The 18,887-nt window shown below is 39.3% G+C and overlaps 1 protein-coding gene across 5 annotated transcripts in view; it reads right to left on the reverse strand.

Moving 5' to 3' along the window:
- Positions 1-18,887, reverse strand: part of Snx1 (sorting nexin 1) — a 380,995-nt gene that overhangs the window by 359,527 nt on the left and 2,581 nt on the right. For 2 of the 5 annotated variants that reach the window (XR_013898806.1, XM_080278729.1), the window contains exons 2-5: positions 7,281-7,595; positions 2,114-2,191; positions 1,083-1,259; positions 239-363 (exon numbers count right to left, since the gene is read on the reverse strand). Coding sequence is in view for 4 of the 5 variants with exons in the window: in XM_080278729.1 (XP_080134855.1) it covers positions 239-363; positions 1,083-1,259; positions 2,114-2,191; positions 7,281-7,595 (695 nt within the window). In the remaining variant the exon portion in view is untranslated. Of the gene's footprint in view, positions 1-238; positions 364-1,082; positions 1,260-2,113; positions 2,192-7,280; positions 7,596-7,930; positions 8,144-18,887 lie in introns of all 5 variants that reach the window. The other 3 variants (XM_080278730.1, XM_080278732.1, XM_080278731.1) reach the window with 3 other exon arrangements.

Raw genomic sequence — 18,887 nt, forward strand, 5'->3', positions numbered from 1 at the left:
CAAATTTTGAGAAGCCAATAAAAATAAGCAGAAGTTTGTCAACAAGTCTCTTCCAGCAGTGTCATGCATTCCTCATTACATTCCCCCTTGAACAAAAGAATATCCTTCCTTCATCCAGAATACTAATATCTTTAAAATGAAGTGGTTCATAACAGAAATAATAATACAGCAATCAGAGGCAATACATCACAACAATAACTAACGGTAATCAAAGTGCAACTAAACCATTGGCTCTCACCTGAAGAAGGTAATGTTGGTCTTGGTAGTGACCTTGTAAGCCATGTAAGCGCTCATCCCTTCACCAATCTTTTGAGGGTCCGACACGGTTATGTGCAGGAACTCGTCACCACTCTCACTCTCAATCTGAAAGTCCAGTGGCCAAGACAGCTTGTCTTATTAACTTTAAATTAATCTGGAATTTGATGCTTATGCTGAGGAACAGAACAAAATTATATTCTCTCTTCACTCATTACACCCTCCACCCAACCTCCAACCAGATTCACATAAATCTTGTTGACTGCTACACTTTTTATCACAATTACAGATACTGATGCAAGTAAAACTCAAAATAATATTCAACTTCAGCATACTTAGCAAATAAAGCAACTATCAGCAATCAGAATACATAATGCAAATCTGACAAATTCACAACATCTCGAAGACAAAGCCTATATATTCTAGGGATCCTGTACAAGTAAAAAAACAGAAATTATCTGTATTACACAAATCAAACATTGTGTAATTACAGTGAAGAAATATTAAATATTAGAGCAGTGGAATAGTTGATGCATTACTTAAAATAACCATAAAATTTAGCCTCCGACATGGGTACCAGGGAGCCATACACTTGTGCATACATATCAAGACACGGCACTCCACCAAAATGACAAGTGAGCAGTATAAGCATTAAATAAATGGAAATAAAATTACAAAAATAAATAACAGAACCTTTGCCTTCACGCTGGAATGCTTCTCCGTAAATTCTAAATTGGTCTCTCAAACTATACTAACGCAAAGCGAAGGCTTTATCTTGTTTACTTTAACTGTGTCCTCTAAATTGCTATGGGTGACAATCTCTGTACCTGTTCTGGTGATGGCCTAGAGAGTGGGACAGGTGTGACTGGTGTGGGTGCAGCTGGGGTGATGCTGGGGGTGAGATTAGGTGTGGCTGTAGGGGTGATGGGGGCCACTGGGGGAGTGAGGGGGGCTCCCATAGGGGGCAGGATGCTGGCTGCTGGAACCTGCTGCTCTCCCATATCCTGAACCAACACCAATTTTACTTAGTCTTGGTCTACCAATACCAATATTACTTAGGACTGTAATATAAGTGGTATAGGAAGCTTTTTAGCACCTCTTCCTTATATGATTAATTTTTCATACTACACCTTAACATTCTCCTTTATGGCATTTGCATCATTTTATAGATCAATGCAGTCCACATCAACAGCATAGAAAAGAATAAATCACTACCAAAGGTGCTATAACATCAATAATGCCACTTACAATATGGCCCTTGATCTGAACTTGGAACTATGTCACCAATAAAATACATTACTTCATTTTTAATTGGTATGGCATCATTAATATTTAGTTTAAAGCACAGAAAGACTCTACAGCTCTTTACTACAGCCAAAATATTAAATCCCCACACCAATGTATTGCATACAAATTCCACAAACAATGTACAGTAAAATAATATCACCACTACTACTGTACCGGTACTACTAAAACCAAGTTTTCTGTATACAACTTAATACACTGCTGGAAGCCCTCCTTACTGTTGCCTTTTTATATATACATACATATATATATATATATATATATATATATATATATATATATATATATATATATATATATATATATTTTTTTTGCAGTTAAGTCAATGGTATGTTACAAAAAGATTGCTTTAATAAAGTTACACTTCCACAAATAAAGTTCAACTGGAAGTTTTCCCTAATTTACAGTACTACTTGTATGAAATAAGTGATGATATTTTGGAACACATATCTGGCAAATAATGAGGACTTACTCAACAAAATAAGACACCAGGAACAGTTGATTCTTTACAAATACAGTTATCCAATATAAAGACATATTAAGTCTGGCTAACCTGATTAAGCTGCAACTTGGGTGCAGCAGTGGTGTCAAACAGGCCTGGCTCATCTGGTTCCTCCTCTAACGACACCTCCTGTTGACGCACACACTCAGATAGCACCGTTCACATAAATGCCTCTGTTATACAACTCACTAAAAGTCTGCTTAATTCAATGCAGCTAACACCATAAACTTTCTTTCACAAGCATTTCTGTTCATTCATGTCATTAAACTTGCTTTCCAATAACAGCAAACCATGTTCTCCTTGTCGCTAACAATATGTATTACAATCAAAAGTTTGTCAACACTTTCCAGCTGGCTGCAGCAAAGAATGGCATTATCGAATATATTTTGGCAACAGCATTAAGAAGTACAGTACACAACAAAAGGGAATTAGATGTATGGATACTCTGATGTTCAGGGAGGTATAAAAAGTATAGGAGGCATAACACAATTGCAGGGGGGACTGCTGAGAAACTTTTGCTTGTGAGAGTACAGTACTTTCTGCTATAGACATTTTAATCCATACCTTTTCTCCCACCTAAAGGTGGGAAGTCCAAGAAACAAGGATTGAGCACACACAGTATGACAGTGGGAGAACTATCCACAACATAACCATGGTAAAGGGCCACACACCATTCAATCTTCTGGAAGCTTGACTCTTCTCACAAGCTTAACCATCTACACATTTCTTCCCCATCCCCTTGATAAATGTGCTTCATATACACCTGTCAGCCAGCCATTCTGTTAATCATTCTGTTAAAAATAGGGGATGCTAAACCCTTGACTTGTGATACTCCATACACGAGTATATCAGCTAACCAACTCAGTCCTATCATTTCAATACACTCATCAACTTTCATACATCAACAATCATTCAAAGGAATTATTCTACCTGACATTGATGGGAAGCCTAATATAAAACCCATATACTGTACTATACAGACATTAATGTACAATACATACTGATAAAACTGTATAATCTACATCTACAGTTTCCTTACTGAAACTACTCCTAAAACTGTTATATATTCTAATTTTTATTCGTTATGTACATTAGATTATACAGTACTGTATATTTGTAAAACTGAGCCATCTGTTGCTTTACTACTAATGTACAAATATGGCAAACCAACAACGTTGTGCTAAAAGCAAACCTACTGAAATATTCTATACCAGGCAGCATTAACCCCCTTCGTACAATTTTTCTTTTTATCTTTTCTTTCTACAACCAGTTGATTTTACTTGGCCTGGGAAGGAAGTTGTAGTGCAGGGGATAATTAAGGCTATCTTTAACACCCTCCAGTTCAAAAGCTTCTCCAACACTAAATAAGATCCTCTGGGGTTAGCAAGAACAGATGAAAAGGACACCATCATATTAAACGTGTTAAAATTGAGAACTGAGAGCCAAAAGCACATCATTCTGATACAGCTTCTTCCCCTTTGCAGCTGCAACACTAGCATCAAATCATCACTGCCTCTCAAGGTGCTGGATAGGCCCATCTTCACAAACTGGTATTGAAATTGCATAACCAATGGCACCCAAAAACAATGCACATGTAAAGCAAAGCCTGTACCTTATACCATCTTCATTAAGTCAGGTACAGCACAAAAAAATGGACAAGTCTCCCCATAAGCTTAATATTAGCAAGACTTGCCACATCTTGTCATATAATCAGAACACAAATCAAATACTGAACCCATCCTTCAATGATGGATTATAACAATGGATTATAAAAATGTGACTCAGCTACATATATGGTAACTCATCCTTTAATAAATTCTCAAAATAAAATTACTTTGTGCAGTACAGTTTACACTACAATGACAAGGACAACTTAGAAATGAAATAGTGGTGTCCTCAGTCTTAATCACATTATCCCTCAATATCTATAACTTTTCTCAGTGAGTGCTGGTATGCTGTATCATAACACACAACAACGACAGTCATATTTAATTGCAGACCATTGTAATCCACAACAAAGACTAATAATACGAACCCTAACTGTAAATATGAAGTAAAGTACAAGCACTGTTCCAAAGATGCAATGACTAGCAAGTGTAATACACCGCGTCACTTAAGGGAAAGAAAAAAGGAAACTGCTATGAAAATAGGGCACACTGGCCATCACAGCACCGGCTAATTTTCAGTTAAAGAGGCACTGCTTCATTCCAAGTGGTTTTCTTTATTTTAATGATGGGTTGATAATACAGACTAGGTAGAATAAATTTAATTCTCACTGTATTTTATGTTCTGTACTTGGTGATATGACCTGTCCAGCACTGTTAGTAAAAATAACAAAAAGATCAAAGTAAAATCAACATTCCGATAAGCATGAACTCCCTCTCAACAGCAACTACACTACAAGACAGTATCACTGCACTATTTAAATTTTTATGCATGAACATTTTAACAAGCTTGTAGTAACTAAAGGAGAGTTAGCAGCTTTCAACTGATTAGGAATATGTTAGTTTTCCCACAACAATATTAATATAATATGCAAACTGAAACATTTAAACAGCTCAACCAATGGCCAATCCAGAGTAACAAAGACAATCATTTAAGCAAACCAATCTTATGCAGCTACATCGAAATCTGACTTAGCTACATCAAAATCTGACTCTTAAGATTCTGGTTCATCAATGGAAGTCTTAACAATACACAACAACAATTTCTGAGCAAGAGATGCCATCTTTGTTACTCATTCAAAAAATATTCAAATGCTGTTCCTTTTGAGCTTTTCTTAACTGATTTATGTAACAGATGTCATGCTTTACTGCACACATATACAATCATACCTTCTAAGATGCGCATAATTGGTACCATAAAAGTGCGCATTAAACAAACTGCGCATCTTAAGAATAATGTAACTTATGAGAAAAATTATAATTGGTTCTGGGCTAACCAGTCCTAGGTACTTCTTTTGTCCACACTCATAAATTTTCATCTGAAAAACCAGCATGTAGTATTAAACAATATTTATATATTTATTTATTTAATGATACATGCTTGTTTTATATGCTTATTTAAAATGAAAATGAAACAAAATGTTTTAATTTATTCACCCAAAATAAATGGCTGAAAATGGTATGTCTCAAAGGCTATATGGTGGCTGAAGAGAGTTCTAAACGTCACATGGCCACTCGCTTCCACTGCAGCCACCACCATCATCATTCAGGATTGCCTCACCATCAAATCCCTCAAAGTCCACAGCAGGAACAGTTGACATAACATCATCCACTTCATTATCCACTTCACAGTCTGTCTCTGGCTGACGTAAAAAAAAACCTTTTGTGTGTGTGTGTGTGTGTGTGTGTGTGTGTGTGTGAAATCGTAAATGTAATCTTGGCTTTTGCACCTCCATTGGGTCATGAGAGGCCTACTGTAGAGCTTGCTGAGGAGCCTGGGGCAGCCATAGTGCAGTGAAAAACACATAGCCAACGTGTAAGGAATGTAGTGCAAGACTGACGGGTACTGTGGTGAAATGGGACTAAGCTCCACTTATTAGAAATAAGCTCCAGTGCTCCACCAATGAGGAATGAGTGCCAGTGCTCCACCCATGGGAAATGAGTTAACAAATGAGTTGTAATGCTCCCTCCACCAATGAGAAACGAGCTAACGAGTTCTAATGCTCCATCAATGAGAAATGAGCTGATAAATGAGTTCTAATGCTCCACTGATGAGAAATGAGCTGATAAACGAGTTCTAATGCTCCACCGATGAGAAATGAGCTGATAAACGAGTTCTAATGCTCCATCAATGAGAAATGAGCTGATAAACGAGTTCTAATGCTCCATCAATGAGAAATGAGCTGATAAACGAGTTCTAATGCTCCACCGATGAGAAATGAGCTAATGAGAAACTAGTTCTAGTGTCCCACCAATGAGAAACACGTTTTATCATGCAGCCAATGATGATGTCATACAGAGAAGGACACGATGCCTATTTTTTTCCAGTGATGTTAGTGCATGAAATACGATATTTGATGCATGAAATATGATACTGTCGACCATTTTTTACAATGTTTCTTAAAAATAAGCAGCTTAGAACTGCGTATCTTATAAGGTATGAGTGTACTTGGCTCAAGCAAAATTTGTCAAAAACTTAATAAATTAAACAAACATTAGCAACACATAGCTATTCACAACATGTCATCTGTAAACACAGTACAATACCATCTTGTCACTGGCTTCTCTTTGACTAGCGTATTGGTCAGTTCAAGTCATATGTAGGGTACACTACATTATTCATGGTTACACTGGCTTTCCTTTGTATACCATAGCAAAACAAAGTATAGCTACTGTGCTGTACTGAACTTGATACAGAACAAATGTACTGTTTTCTAATAAAACCAACAGGGCAGAACTGCAGTTCTGTACCAGTTGTTATTACAATGTCAAAACTAAATGAATCATGATCTTCAGAATAACTATTACCAAACCTACCCACCGTTCACTCATTCAGTGTAGCACTGTACGAAGTGACAAACCAAATGGTTTCCTGTAATCCAGGACACCATATACTATGTTGGGTGGTAACCATATAACCAAAAGACACCTGGTAGTTTAGTGGTCCTCCAACTGGACAGAGTCTGTAAGGCTTATATCCAGGAAGTGGCTGGAGGTTACTGCTCACATGGTGTCACTTGGAGGCAGGCGAGGCTGGTCATCCTCACCTTAAATGTTGAGACTAAGTTGTCAATCTTCAGGCCTCTGTGTTTCAGAGAGGAAAAAAAAGGACTGGATGATGGATGGATGGATCACATTACAGCTTCATTTCACTCAAGACTACTGAGAACTATGCAAACAATGACCTACAGGGATTTCAAAGTGCAATACCATACAGTACTGCAAAATAATGAATTTGGGCATACCAAATATGATGCTAATTTTTAGGATCAGCACAGTGTACACAGCATAATGTTTAGTTTCAATCAAACGTGAATCATTATGGTATGCTAGAGTTCATTATAAACATAATCTACATTCCTTCTTACACTTGACATAAAACATATTTTTATAAAAGGTAAATTAAAAACAAAGGTTTTAAATTTTATCCATAACCAGTGCAAGATTCAGTGCATTTTAATAAGCAGTTTACAGGATTCCATTACTTACCTCAAAATTAACCAAACTTATTGAAAGGAACAACATATGATGGAGAAATTAACAAGCATCCAAACCTTGGGACCATCATCAAGCGCTATCTCAGTAGTCTCGTTATCATCAAGGATAAAAGGTGCATCATGCAAGGAGGGAGGGTCATCAGGCTCAAGGGCAGCGGTAGAAGAGGCAGCAGGTGGTGAGTCTATGTTATCCGAGGCAGAAGCATAAGAAGCCAAAGTGCCATCAGTGTGAGTGGGGGCAGCTTCAGTCATTGGGGTGTTGAGGGAACTAGAAGTAAGGGCTTCTTCAGTTTGTTCTATGGGGCTACTCATGGCATCCAGGACTACTGATGGAGCATCTACCAGGTTTGCAGCGGGTTCAAACACCTGTTCCTGTGGGTGGGTCATGCCAAGGTCAGGACAGACAGGAGGGGGGGGGGGAAGGTAGGAGGATCCTCAGCTGTGATAGGGGATGTGGGCTGGGATGCAGAAGCATTATCATTGCTCAAATCTGTATTTTGTTTCTCATAAACAGACAGCTGGTCCAGCATTACATCTACGAGTGGAGGATCATATACCACAGCCTCCAAAGTGTTGGTAAGGATAAAAGAAGGTAATGTAATGGAAGAGGGAGGTGGTAAGGGTGAGTGGGAATATGGTGAGAGTGAGGGAAAGGGAGGTGTTGAGTGTGAATGTGCAGGAGAGTGCTGCTGCTCATCAGTGCTGACCTGCTGCGTGCCTCCCCCCCCAGCAGGCGGCTCCAGGGACACGGAGGAGAAGATGTCCTCAATGGGTTCCTCACTAGATTCAATGAGATCAGGGTGGACACCAGCTGGGGGGTCAGGTGTGAGGGAGGCAGCAGGTGGGGGTGATGTGAGGGGGTCATCACCCCCATCTTGCTTCCTGTTGTCTTCCGGAGTTGTCTGCTCGCTCACGGGCGACTGCAACAACATGGAGTAACATCTATTACTGCTACCAGGACACATGCACTGCTCCGGTGTTTATCCGGGGTGGGTTCAAGCAAGGACAAACTCACTAAAACATGCTTCTGCAATTACAGTACACTCCAATCTCATTACAGTTTTAAAAAGTCCTTATATTCTGGTGATTTGTATGATTACAATACCACCAGCCTACATTCCTTTTTTTTATAAAATTAACCAGTGAACATTACTCAAATAAACTGGTGCTTTACTGGCTACCCCAAACAAATCTGATTTGTAGTTACCTCATTTCATAACACATCAAAAAATTTATTTATGCTTTAAGGCACAACACAACATGCACAATGTAAAAAACTTATTCACCCATTATAAGTGTAGCACCCAAGTAGGCTTTCATAAAATATTAATAAAGTATTAACCATAAATCATTCATAACTGAAATAACCAATGGCTCTATAATAAAAATGATGATAATAATATTAGCTGCTACGCTCCTCATGGGGCAGTGTAGGACTGGATGATGGATGGATGGATAATAACAATAGTGTTTTTATGACTGAAGATGTCACAATACAGTCATATAATTCCAACCCCTAAAAGAGCTTGACCTTGCTTCAACACCAAAAGCTGACTACTGTACATCACACTACTGTGCTCATACATTTTGCAGGCTACACAGGACAGGTTGACTACTGCACAGTATTTGGCCAAATAAACTAGTACTGTACTAGTGCAGACATATTAAATGATGACAATGTTCAAATTCTGAGTTTTTTATATGCATGTATGATGAGTATGTAAGTGTAATGAACACTGTTGAGTAATTTGTTAAAATCCAACAAGGCATGGAAATCTCTTATTCTGTTCCTAGTGTAATGGCATCTTCACAAGATAACACAATTATTATTGTCTGGTAAAGAAAACAAGAAAGTACAGTAGTTATATTTGAATGGTTCTCCTTACTTTGGCTACTAAACTAATAGCTCAAATTTTGAGGGGTTCAAAAGTGTAGGAAAGAAAAAAAAAAAAAAAAACTACTGATTTTCAAAATTCAGGGATTTAAAGGCTTGATCAATGATACACTGAGCAGCTCTGGATGACCCCATTAATGACTTTCATAAACAATTAAAAGCATTAAATGTTCCTGTACTGTTTAGTTATACCAGCACTAAATTACAGGTCTGTTTCTTGTGTACCCATCAGAAGTGTATGAGCACAACAGATATGACAATCTGTACCTAAACAAACAACGAAAATGCAGCAATGCAGCAAAATGAAAAATAAATTTGTGAAATCATGCAACAATTGGCAAAATCTGCATTACCAGAACATGTACTATATAAAAGTAAAGAACACTCAGCGCTAGGTAAGAAATGAAGCTGTAAAATCAATAAATAATTTATAATACTGCAGGCATGAAATCTCAAGCATTAACTCATATTATAAACAATCGAGGCTAAAATGATGTTTTTGTAAAATAAGTGTCTTTCAGTACTTTAATGAGTAACTACTACGATACATAACTTGTGCACTGCACTTTCCATCAGCTATTTTGTAAACCATGTTAAATTAACATAAGGTAAATGGACTCGTTGCAATATCTAACTTCTGTGGATCTTAAATTCAATTACCTATTTGCAGGGAAGGTTTACAAACTGGCAAGGTACATGATCAGAAGACTACAGTTTCTGGTGCAGCCACAACTGGGTGACAGTTGCTGCTCAGATTCAGCATAAAGTATAGCACACTGCAACAAAGCTTCTGGTGCATTCACTTCATTGCATTTTCACATACTTTCCAATCTAGCATAAAATTATATGTAGAAAGTTTGGTAAGACAATTCTTAATATTTTGATGGCAATGACTAAACCCTAAATACTACTGCATATTCACCAAAGGAGTGGCCAAGAGAAAAATGCAGAGTCAGTGTAATAATCGATAAAGTTGCTCAAGAATGGTACAAATGCAAGAGAGGCATTATGTGGGTTATGTGCATTTCCTTGAAAGATACTGTACCTGACAAAACAGTAGATCTTTACCACAGTACTGTGATTCAATGCAGTTATATGGTACTGTATATATCCTATGAATTTTAACTCTGTAATTAGATTTGTAGTGGTTGCTACATTATCAGCAGTTAATCATTAGCTGACAACACAAAGAATGTACCTTCACCTGTTATCACTATGCTCACAATGAACAAATAGATAATTCTCTTTTCACTGTATCAGGGATGTTACTGTCAATCCAATACAGGACAGCAATATTATGAAATACATACAAAGTACAGAAACCTTATTAATATAAGATTATTGCAATGGAATAAATTCAGCATGACTCAGATATTACCAAGCTGTACATTATTTACACACTGTTGTTATGTATAGAAGGGTTATAAATAAACTGCAAGATGATTGGCTATGTCAGGAATTACCTCCATTCAATAAAGATTACAAAGAATAAAAAAAATTCTATATAGTGCTGTAATACAATCTATCTACCTATACAGCTAGACGCCCTAACCTCAGAAGAGGATACCACAAGCAAATAACACTTCTTTGTCATCTTCAAACCACCCTCACTCAAACTAACCTGACTAAATAAAAAAGAAGCCCTAAGAAGGTAGACAATTAAGTCTGATAATGACACAACTTCTGACAACCTAATTAAAAAACAAATACTGTACATAAGAGACTGATAGAATGCAAAATTCCATTTAATACAATATAGTTATAGCAGACCCTCAATTTACATGAGACCAATTTGCACAGAAAGATAAACCCTGACCCAGCCCAGCAAACTAGGGGGGAGAGGGGGGGGGTTCTACAAGAAAATTTCATGAGTCAGCCCCATCTGCAGCCTTGAGATTGACTTAATAACACTTCCGGCAGCAAACCTTGAAGCAAGTGGTCATTTTCAACACAGCTAAAATTATGGGACACAAAATTGTCTGCTTACACTCTATCAGTTGCCCCCTCCACACCCCCCACACAAACATAAATGCTTGCCACCTGCCCTCACCTATCATCTCTTTCCCCTCAGCATCACCACTCACCATGTCCTTTTTCTTCTTTCAACTTATTTTTTTGTTAAAACAAGGTCATAATCATATATCAACATGGCAAAAAATTATGAGGAGCAAAATAATCCCCCACCCTACCCCCCACCCTCCCACACACACACACACACACACACACACACACACACACACACACACACACACAACAGAGACAAATAACATCCCCACCCCTACACAAGCACATGCACCACCCACTTCCACCCCCCCCCCACACACACACACAGGTATTGCCCACCCCCACACACATATGCACCATCCACCCCCACACACATGCACTATCCACCCCCACATACATATGCACCACCCCACACACACCCACATACACATGCACACAGACCACACACACACCATCCACCCACCCACCCCCACACTCACACTCCACTCACTACCTATCTCGATTTCCTCACCCTGGGCACACTGCCACCACTCAATGTAGCTACTTTCCTTCAACTTACTTTTTCATTAACTGATGCTAACAAAATAGTTTTTCACTTATCTCTGGGTAGATACGTCATCATCTTAAGATGCTGAACACTGCTAGGTCCCTTGTCATGGTAAGCTTGTACCACTTATTTACCATTGTATTTTTTTCATCATTCATCATCCAATCCTACATTGCACCATGAGAAGCGTAGAAGCCCAGGGCTAGGCAAGTTGGTCCTGACATTTAAGATGAGAGTGACCAGCCTCACTCATCCCTGCGGGCATTACATGAGCAGTAAACCCCAACCACCCCTCACCGGCTCAAAGTGTACCACTTTGTACACTAATTAATCCCCCACTTTTTTCGGGGGGCGAGGGGGAAGTGACGTTCCTTGAGGCTGTATGTGTACTAAAATGATGTCAGGTACAATCAGAAAGGAGAAAAAAAATTTCAAGAAGCTCAAAGCTAGGATTTTTGAGAAAATTGTGGAATTTTGCCAAACCAATTAGCCATACAACATAAGTTTCAATGGTGTGATTGCATGTTTTGATTTGCATGATAAAATTCCTAAATACAATAGTCGTGCAAATTGAGGGTCTACAGTACTGTATTCAACTGCTGATGTATGCTGCAAGGAGGGGCCAGCACCTTTAAAGGGAAGTGCCATTTCTGTGGTGACAGACAACAGCGATCATATACTGAGTGTGCAACAGTTCTAAAATTGCCATATATTATACAGGCAATGGTAATACAGTACAGTAATACATTTAGAGTGTAACAGCTTTACAACTGCCATATGTTACTGTACTGTACTTCTTTGTTTTAGCTCTACAGCAAACAATCAGGATGGTATTTCTTGGCTAATGTGGCTTGGCTATCCCAGGAATGTATTTTTAAGCACTCTGTAAAGCTAAAAACAAAAAATTAAGGTTGAGTAGGACTGGCCTTACAGGTTTATCAAGATGGTGTACCAACACCAGGTGCCCAACTTGAGCCTCTGAATCTTAAAATATAGCAGCTCAACAGCTTCTACTTGTTCAGTAGTCACTGTCTTGTGGAAAAATATTTTTAAAAAATAGTCGAAGCCACTCCCACATTACCCTTTGCCAGGTGTAGGGATCTGAGAGTAGGCTACATGTCTATAATGTCAGACTCCTTCATTCCAAAGATGTCTAACTCATTTGAGCACAAATTCTGTTCATCCTGGCTTAAGAGTACAGTATTGTATCTCCAAAGCTAATTATAACTGTCTTGTAATAGCAAAACTACATTAAGACAGACCCCATGGGAGTGAAGTGGCTAATGCTTAGGCCCCTTGTGGCATTACTGAATGTGCTATTAAGTATACATATCTATACACATATATGTACAGTATATATACAGCGAGTCTTTGAAATACGAAAACCCGAAGTACGAATTTCCAATGGTACGGAAGCGATGAATATAGGACAAATTCCACAATACGAAAATGTCTCAATTATATGAAAATCGATACGAAAGGATATACAAAGATACAGTATACCTATTATCCAGACTATATGGTGTGAAGAGGTGCCTGAACAGTCTGAAATCATGAATAATCTGGCGGAAACAAAACACAACTACTGTTAGACTGATTTATTTACCAGTAAATTGCAATGAAAGACACGACTGTCTTCCCAGTTCCGTCTGAAGAAAATTTACACCAGGCGAAATACAATGAAAACCCTGTTTCTACTAGTGCATGTTTCAAATGGTTTGATTTTTCCACCATACATTCGTCAAACTTTGGGAAGATACTTGTGTCTTTCATTGTACACTTGAAGCACCAGAAAGACCTTACCAATTCAATTCATAATCCTCCAGCTTGTCTGTAATTTTCTGACAACTTTCAGTTTGGCAAATTACTTTTTCTAGCTGAAAAATTTCCACCCTGTTATTATCGTCACTTTCCCCTATGATCGTTTCCAGTGCAGTGGAAGAAACTCATTGTGCTCAAAGTAGGATATCGTTTCCCAATTTCCAAACTCGGAGGTTATGTTATGTTATGTTAAATTATTACGTACAGATAAGCTTGGTTAGGCCAGGTTTAGTTAAACACTTAGGGAAGAACAGTCCTTTCTGCTATTATGTTAACAAAATAAACAATTGTCATACCAGAACAGCTAAAAATGATGGGGAAACAGATTTAACATGAAACATTTACTGTATTTACCAACCCAGAAATAATCTGAAAAATATAACAGATTATCAGGAAGAACTGATTTGGTAAGGTGTTTTTACTGCTTAAAGTAAAGCGTATGTATAACCCCCTCAATGACTGTGGGTTCAGATATTTGCGTGCTCCTGTGGTCAGCCTTGGGACCATTGTTTCAAAGTTCTAAAATCAATTTCTTTTTCTTACATATGTGAAAAGACTCGTCTGGCACACATGGCTTTTTTTTTTTTTACTATTTTTTCCCCTAAAACCATCTTGTGATTTGCTGTGATTCGTGTAAGAATAAAATTAGGATGCATGTTACATTAGCATGTAAACATCAGCGAAAACATCTGGGATGAAGTGAAATGTGAATGCCTGACTGCTTGACGTGGTAGAGTAGGGTCGTTTAAACACCAATGACCCTCGTTCCTTTCTCATAATTGCTCGCAGTTTTTTATAGCTCATCCTAACTCAACATCACTGAAACTGGTACAGTAAGGCGTTATTCAACGTCAGCAGCTATGAAAGCGATAATGGAATACATTATTGTTTGTATCAGACCTCTCTCTTTCACACATACACATGAGAACAAACAAAAAAATAAGCAGTAAATGTACACTGACTCTAAGGAACAGAAATAATTGTGCTCAGTCGTTCCGAAATATATTGGGAGGAGCGATACCGAACGAAGAATGTGGAACTGAATTCTAACCTACGAGAACATGTGGGACGAAAGAGTAATTTTTTTTCTGATTAGCAAACATTTTTGTTTCACATCGTCTCTTAAAATTGTAAAACCCATAATCTTTCGTGTAAGCATACAGCCTAAAGAACTTACCAATTCAGTTCATATTCCTCTAGTTTGTCTTCTATATTTTTCTGACTGTTCTGAGGGAGTTAAATTATGTTCTCTAGCTGAAAGAAACTCAAAATTAGGGCGCATGTAACATAAGCATGTAAACATCAGTGAATACATCTGGAGTGAAGAGAATGCCTGACTGATGGGATGGTAGAGTAGTGTCGCGTAAACACACCAGAGACCTTCGTTCCCTTCCCGTAATTGTTCGGAGTTTTTTATAGGACGCCCTAACTCAACATCACTGACACCGAAACTGTGAAGTGCTGTTCAAGGCCGGCAGCTATGAAGGGGTTAATGGAATACTGTATGAAAAATTCAAAATGGGCGAGATGCAGAGCGCTGCGCTCGCTTGCCGAGAGAAAACGAACTAACCCCTCTCTGGTAAACAAATTTTCACGTGTTTCTCAGTTGAGTCCATGTGACTCCTCTCCTCACAACTTCGCTGTATGTGAGGATATTTTTGCAGCTCTTCACCTTTTCATATTATTTCACCATGCCTCCCAAACGCCCTGCATCATCTCCAGCATCGGAGGAGCCCGCTGCAAAGCAGCAGCAGCACTGTACTCTAATTCTGGAAAGGAAATTGGAAATTATAAGAGCCCATAAGGAGGGGCAGGGAGTCTCAGAGATTGAATGTGCTTTAGGCTTTGCAGTTTCCACCGTTGGGACTGTGACGAAGAAAAAGGAGATGTACAAGAATATGGCCACCTCCTTCTCTACAATTGTATATAAGTATTGCTTACTTCTTAATAGGGGGGGTAAAGTATAGGTGGGGGGTCCGAGGGGGTCCTGGAACGCATCCCCCCATTTATATGTATATTTCAACAGGGAAAATCGTTCCGATATACGAAATTTCGAATTAGAAAAGTTTTTTTGGTCCCTATCCCTTTCGTATATCGAAGACTCTCTGAATATGTATATGTGTATCTATCTATCTATTTATCTATCTATCTATCTATGTGTATATACAGTATATATATATATATATACCCCTGGGGGTAGGGTTATATACAGTACAGTATATATAAATATACCCCTGGGGGTAGGGTTATATACAGTATATATATATATATATATATATATACCCCTGGGGGTAGGATTTTTTTTCAAGAATACTCCCCCAGTATCCCTGCTTGTCGTAAAAGGCGACTAAAAGGGTTGGCGGAGGGTTAGTGCCCCTCCCTGGAAAACAACTAACTAAAAAGTCAAACAATAAGCCTCGGACAAGGACTGACCAAAAGATGACGACCAAGGACCGGACAAAGGACATGGTAATTGGAACATGGAATGTAAGGGGAGCGAATGATGAGGTGAAAGAGAGATTGTCCAGGTGCTTGAGGGTGCGAAAGTTGATGTATGCGGAATAATTGAAACTAAATGGGGAGGTGAGAGTGTGAGAGAATGGGAGTATGGATGGGGTATATGTGCAGGAGTAGGTGAGAATGTGAGGGCAAAAGAAGGAGTATGTATAGTTGTGAATAAAAGATGGAAGAAGAGGATAAGAGATTATGGATCAGTTGGGTCAAGGATTGTGTGGGTAAGATTGAAAGTTGGAATACAAATGTGGGCGATTGTGTGTGTGTATGCGGCAATGCAAGATCGTGCAAGCAGAGTGAGAGAAGAGTTCTGGACAAATGTGGAAGAGTGCATAGAAAAGTTTGGAAAGAATGAGAAAGTGTTTTTGATTGGTGATATGAATGGTAAAGTAGGGAATGTGACGGTGGATGGAATAGTTAGTGACCGGGGTGTGCCTGCTGAGACAGATGAGAATGGTAGTGCATTAGTGAACATTTGTGCTGGGAGGGGGTTGGTGATAGCCAATACCTTCTTCAGGGTATGATCCACAGGTATACATGGCGAGTGATGAGAAGGGTGGGTGGTGAACTGAATGAATGGAAGGCAATGACTGATTATGTGTGTGTGGATGAAAGGATGCGAAAATGTGTAATGGATGCAAGAGCTTATAGAGGTTGGGGGAGTGGACTTTCTGACCACTACTTGGTGGTGCCCAGAATCAAGATCCAATCAAGATGGAGAAACAGAAGAAGGGAGAGGTGGGAAGAAGGAGTATTTGTAAGGAGAGTGGAAAGGTTACAAGAGGATGAGAAAAAGGCAGAGTATATGAGAGAAGTGGAGGAAGGATTGGGCAAATATGAATTGGAGCAGATGGGGGACGTGGAAGGTGTGTGCAGGAAATTCACAGAAGAGATATGTGCAGCATGTGATGTGGTGTGTCAGATGGAGAGAAGACAGAGGGATGTGCAAGGAACAGCGTGGTGGAATGAAGAGGTGAGACAGGCTGTGGCACAAAAGAAGAAAGCATACAATGAATGGATGAGAAACAGGGGCGTGGAAGAAGTAGAGAGGTGGAAGAGAGAGTTATATGTAGAAAGAAAGAGAGAGATGAAAAGATTAGTAAGAGAGAGTACGAAGAGAGCGGATGAGGAATTTGGAAGGAACTTGAGTGTAAAGTGGTGGGACTGTAAGAAAATGTTCTGGAAAGAGGTGAAAAGAGTAAGACAGGGTGGAAGTGAAGTTAGCAGGGGAGTGAAAGATAAAAATGGTAGATTACTAGTGGAGAAGGAAGAAAAAGTGAGCAGATGGAGAGAACACTTTAAGGAATTGTTGAACATAAAGGATGGGAGTAATGCGAGTATAAGTGGCTGGGAGAAGGAAGGAGGTGCGAAGACAGGAAGAAATCAGTAGGATAGAAGTTGTGGAAGCAATGAAGAAAGTTAAATTGGGGAAAGCCCCAGGAACTGATGGAGTGTGTGGTGAAATGCTGAAGTATGGGGGAGAGATAGTAGTAATATGGATGTGGAAAATGTGCAGATTGGCCTGGGAGGAAGGTAGAGTCCCGGAGGATTGGAAGTCAGGTATAATTATTCCCTTGTACAATGGAAAAGGGGAAAAAGAAGTGTGTGGTAATCATAGGGGCATTTGTCTTCTTAGTACAATAGGAAAAGTGTATGGTAAGAGAGTTAGGGAAATAACAAAGGAAATAGTTGGAGAAGAACAGGGAGGCTTTTGGAAAGGAAGAGGTTGTGTAGATCAGATATTTATTCTTAGATCTTTAACGGAAAAGTGTCCAGATAAGGGAAAGAAATTGTATGCGGCCATCATGGATTTGGAGAAAGCATGTGACAAGGTGGATAGACAGGGATTTTGGAAAGTATTAAGAATATATGGAGTAGATGGGAAGTTGTTGAATGCTGTGAAAAGTATGTATAAGGGTGCAATGGCTGCAGTGCGTGTGGACGGTGAACTGAGTGAGTTTTTCTATTTGAAGGTTGGGTTGAAACAGGGATGTGTCATGTCTCCATGGTTGTTCAATTTGTATATGGATGGGGTTATAAAAGAGATACAAGGTAGGGCAGTGGATGTTGGAATGGCCCTAATGAGAGAGGGTAGTGTTTGGAAACTCCCTGTACTGTTGTTTGCAGATGATACTGTGTTGTTGAGTGAAGACGAAGGGGAGCTGCAAGGCTTGGTGGATGAGTTTGGGAGAGTGTGTATGAAACGGAATCTAAAGGTGAATGTAAGGAAGAGTAAAGTGATGCTCTTTGAGAGAGGTGAAGTCACTGAATGTACAGCAAGGTTGGATGGTGAGGAATTGGAAAATGTATGTTTAAGTACTTGGGTAGTGTGATGAGTAAGGATGGAGGTTTGGAGGGTGAAGTGCTTGAAAGGGTACAGCAGGGAAGAAAGGTTGCTGGTTCCTTGAAAGCAGTCATGAGAAGCAGGAAAGTGAGCATGGAAGTGAAAAAGTTACTACATGACAGTATTGTGATACCAACTCTAATGTATGGAAGTGAAGCTTGGACGTTGCTGGAAGGACACAAGTCAAGAGTAACAGCAGTGGAAATGAGTTAAGAGGAGCCTGTGGAGTCACATTGAGAGACAGACCAACAATTGAGGATATAAAGGAGCATTGTGGTGTGGATGTGGATGTGATAGGAAGCATTAGGAGGAATACACTAAGGTGGGTTGGCCATGTGGAGAGGATGGAGAATGAAAGACTGACAAAGAGAGTGTATGTGAGTGAGGTGGAGGGGGCGAGAGGGAGGGGAAGGCCAAGGATGAGATAGAGGGATGGAGTGGAGAGGCATATGAGAGGGGGTGTGTGAATTGCAAGCGGGGCAGTGAAATGGCGGGGGACAGGTCGACGTGGGGGCGATTTGTTTGTGGCCACCCCGTATA

The sequence above is a fragment of the Coenobita brevimanus genome, chromosome 74, assembly GCF_032717465.1.
Source record: "Coenobita brevimanus isolate Jiangsu-jjx chromosome 74, ASM3271746v2, whole genome shotgun sequence".
Lineage (NCBI taxonomy): Eukaryota > Metazoa > Arthropoda > Malacostraca > Decapoda > Coenobitidae > Coenobita > Coenobita brevimanus.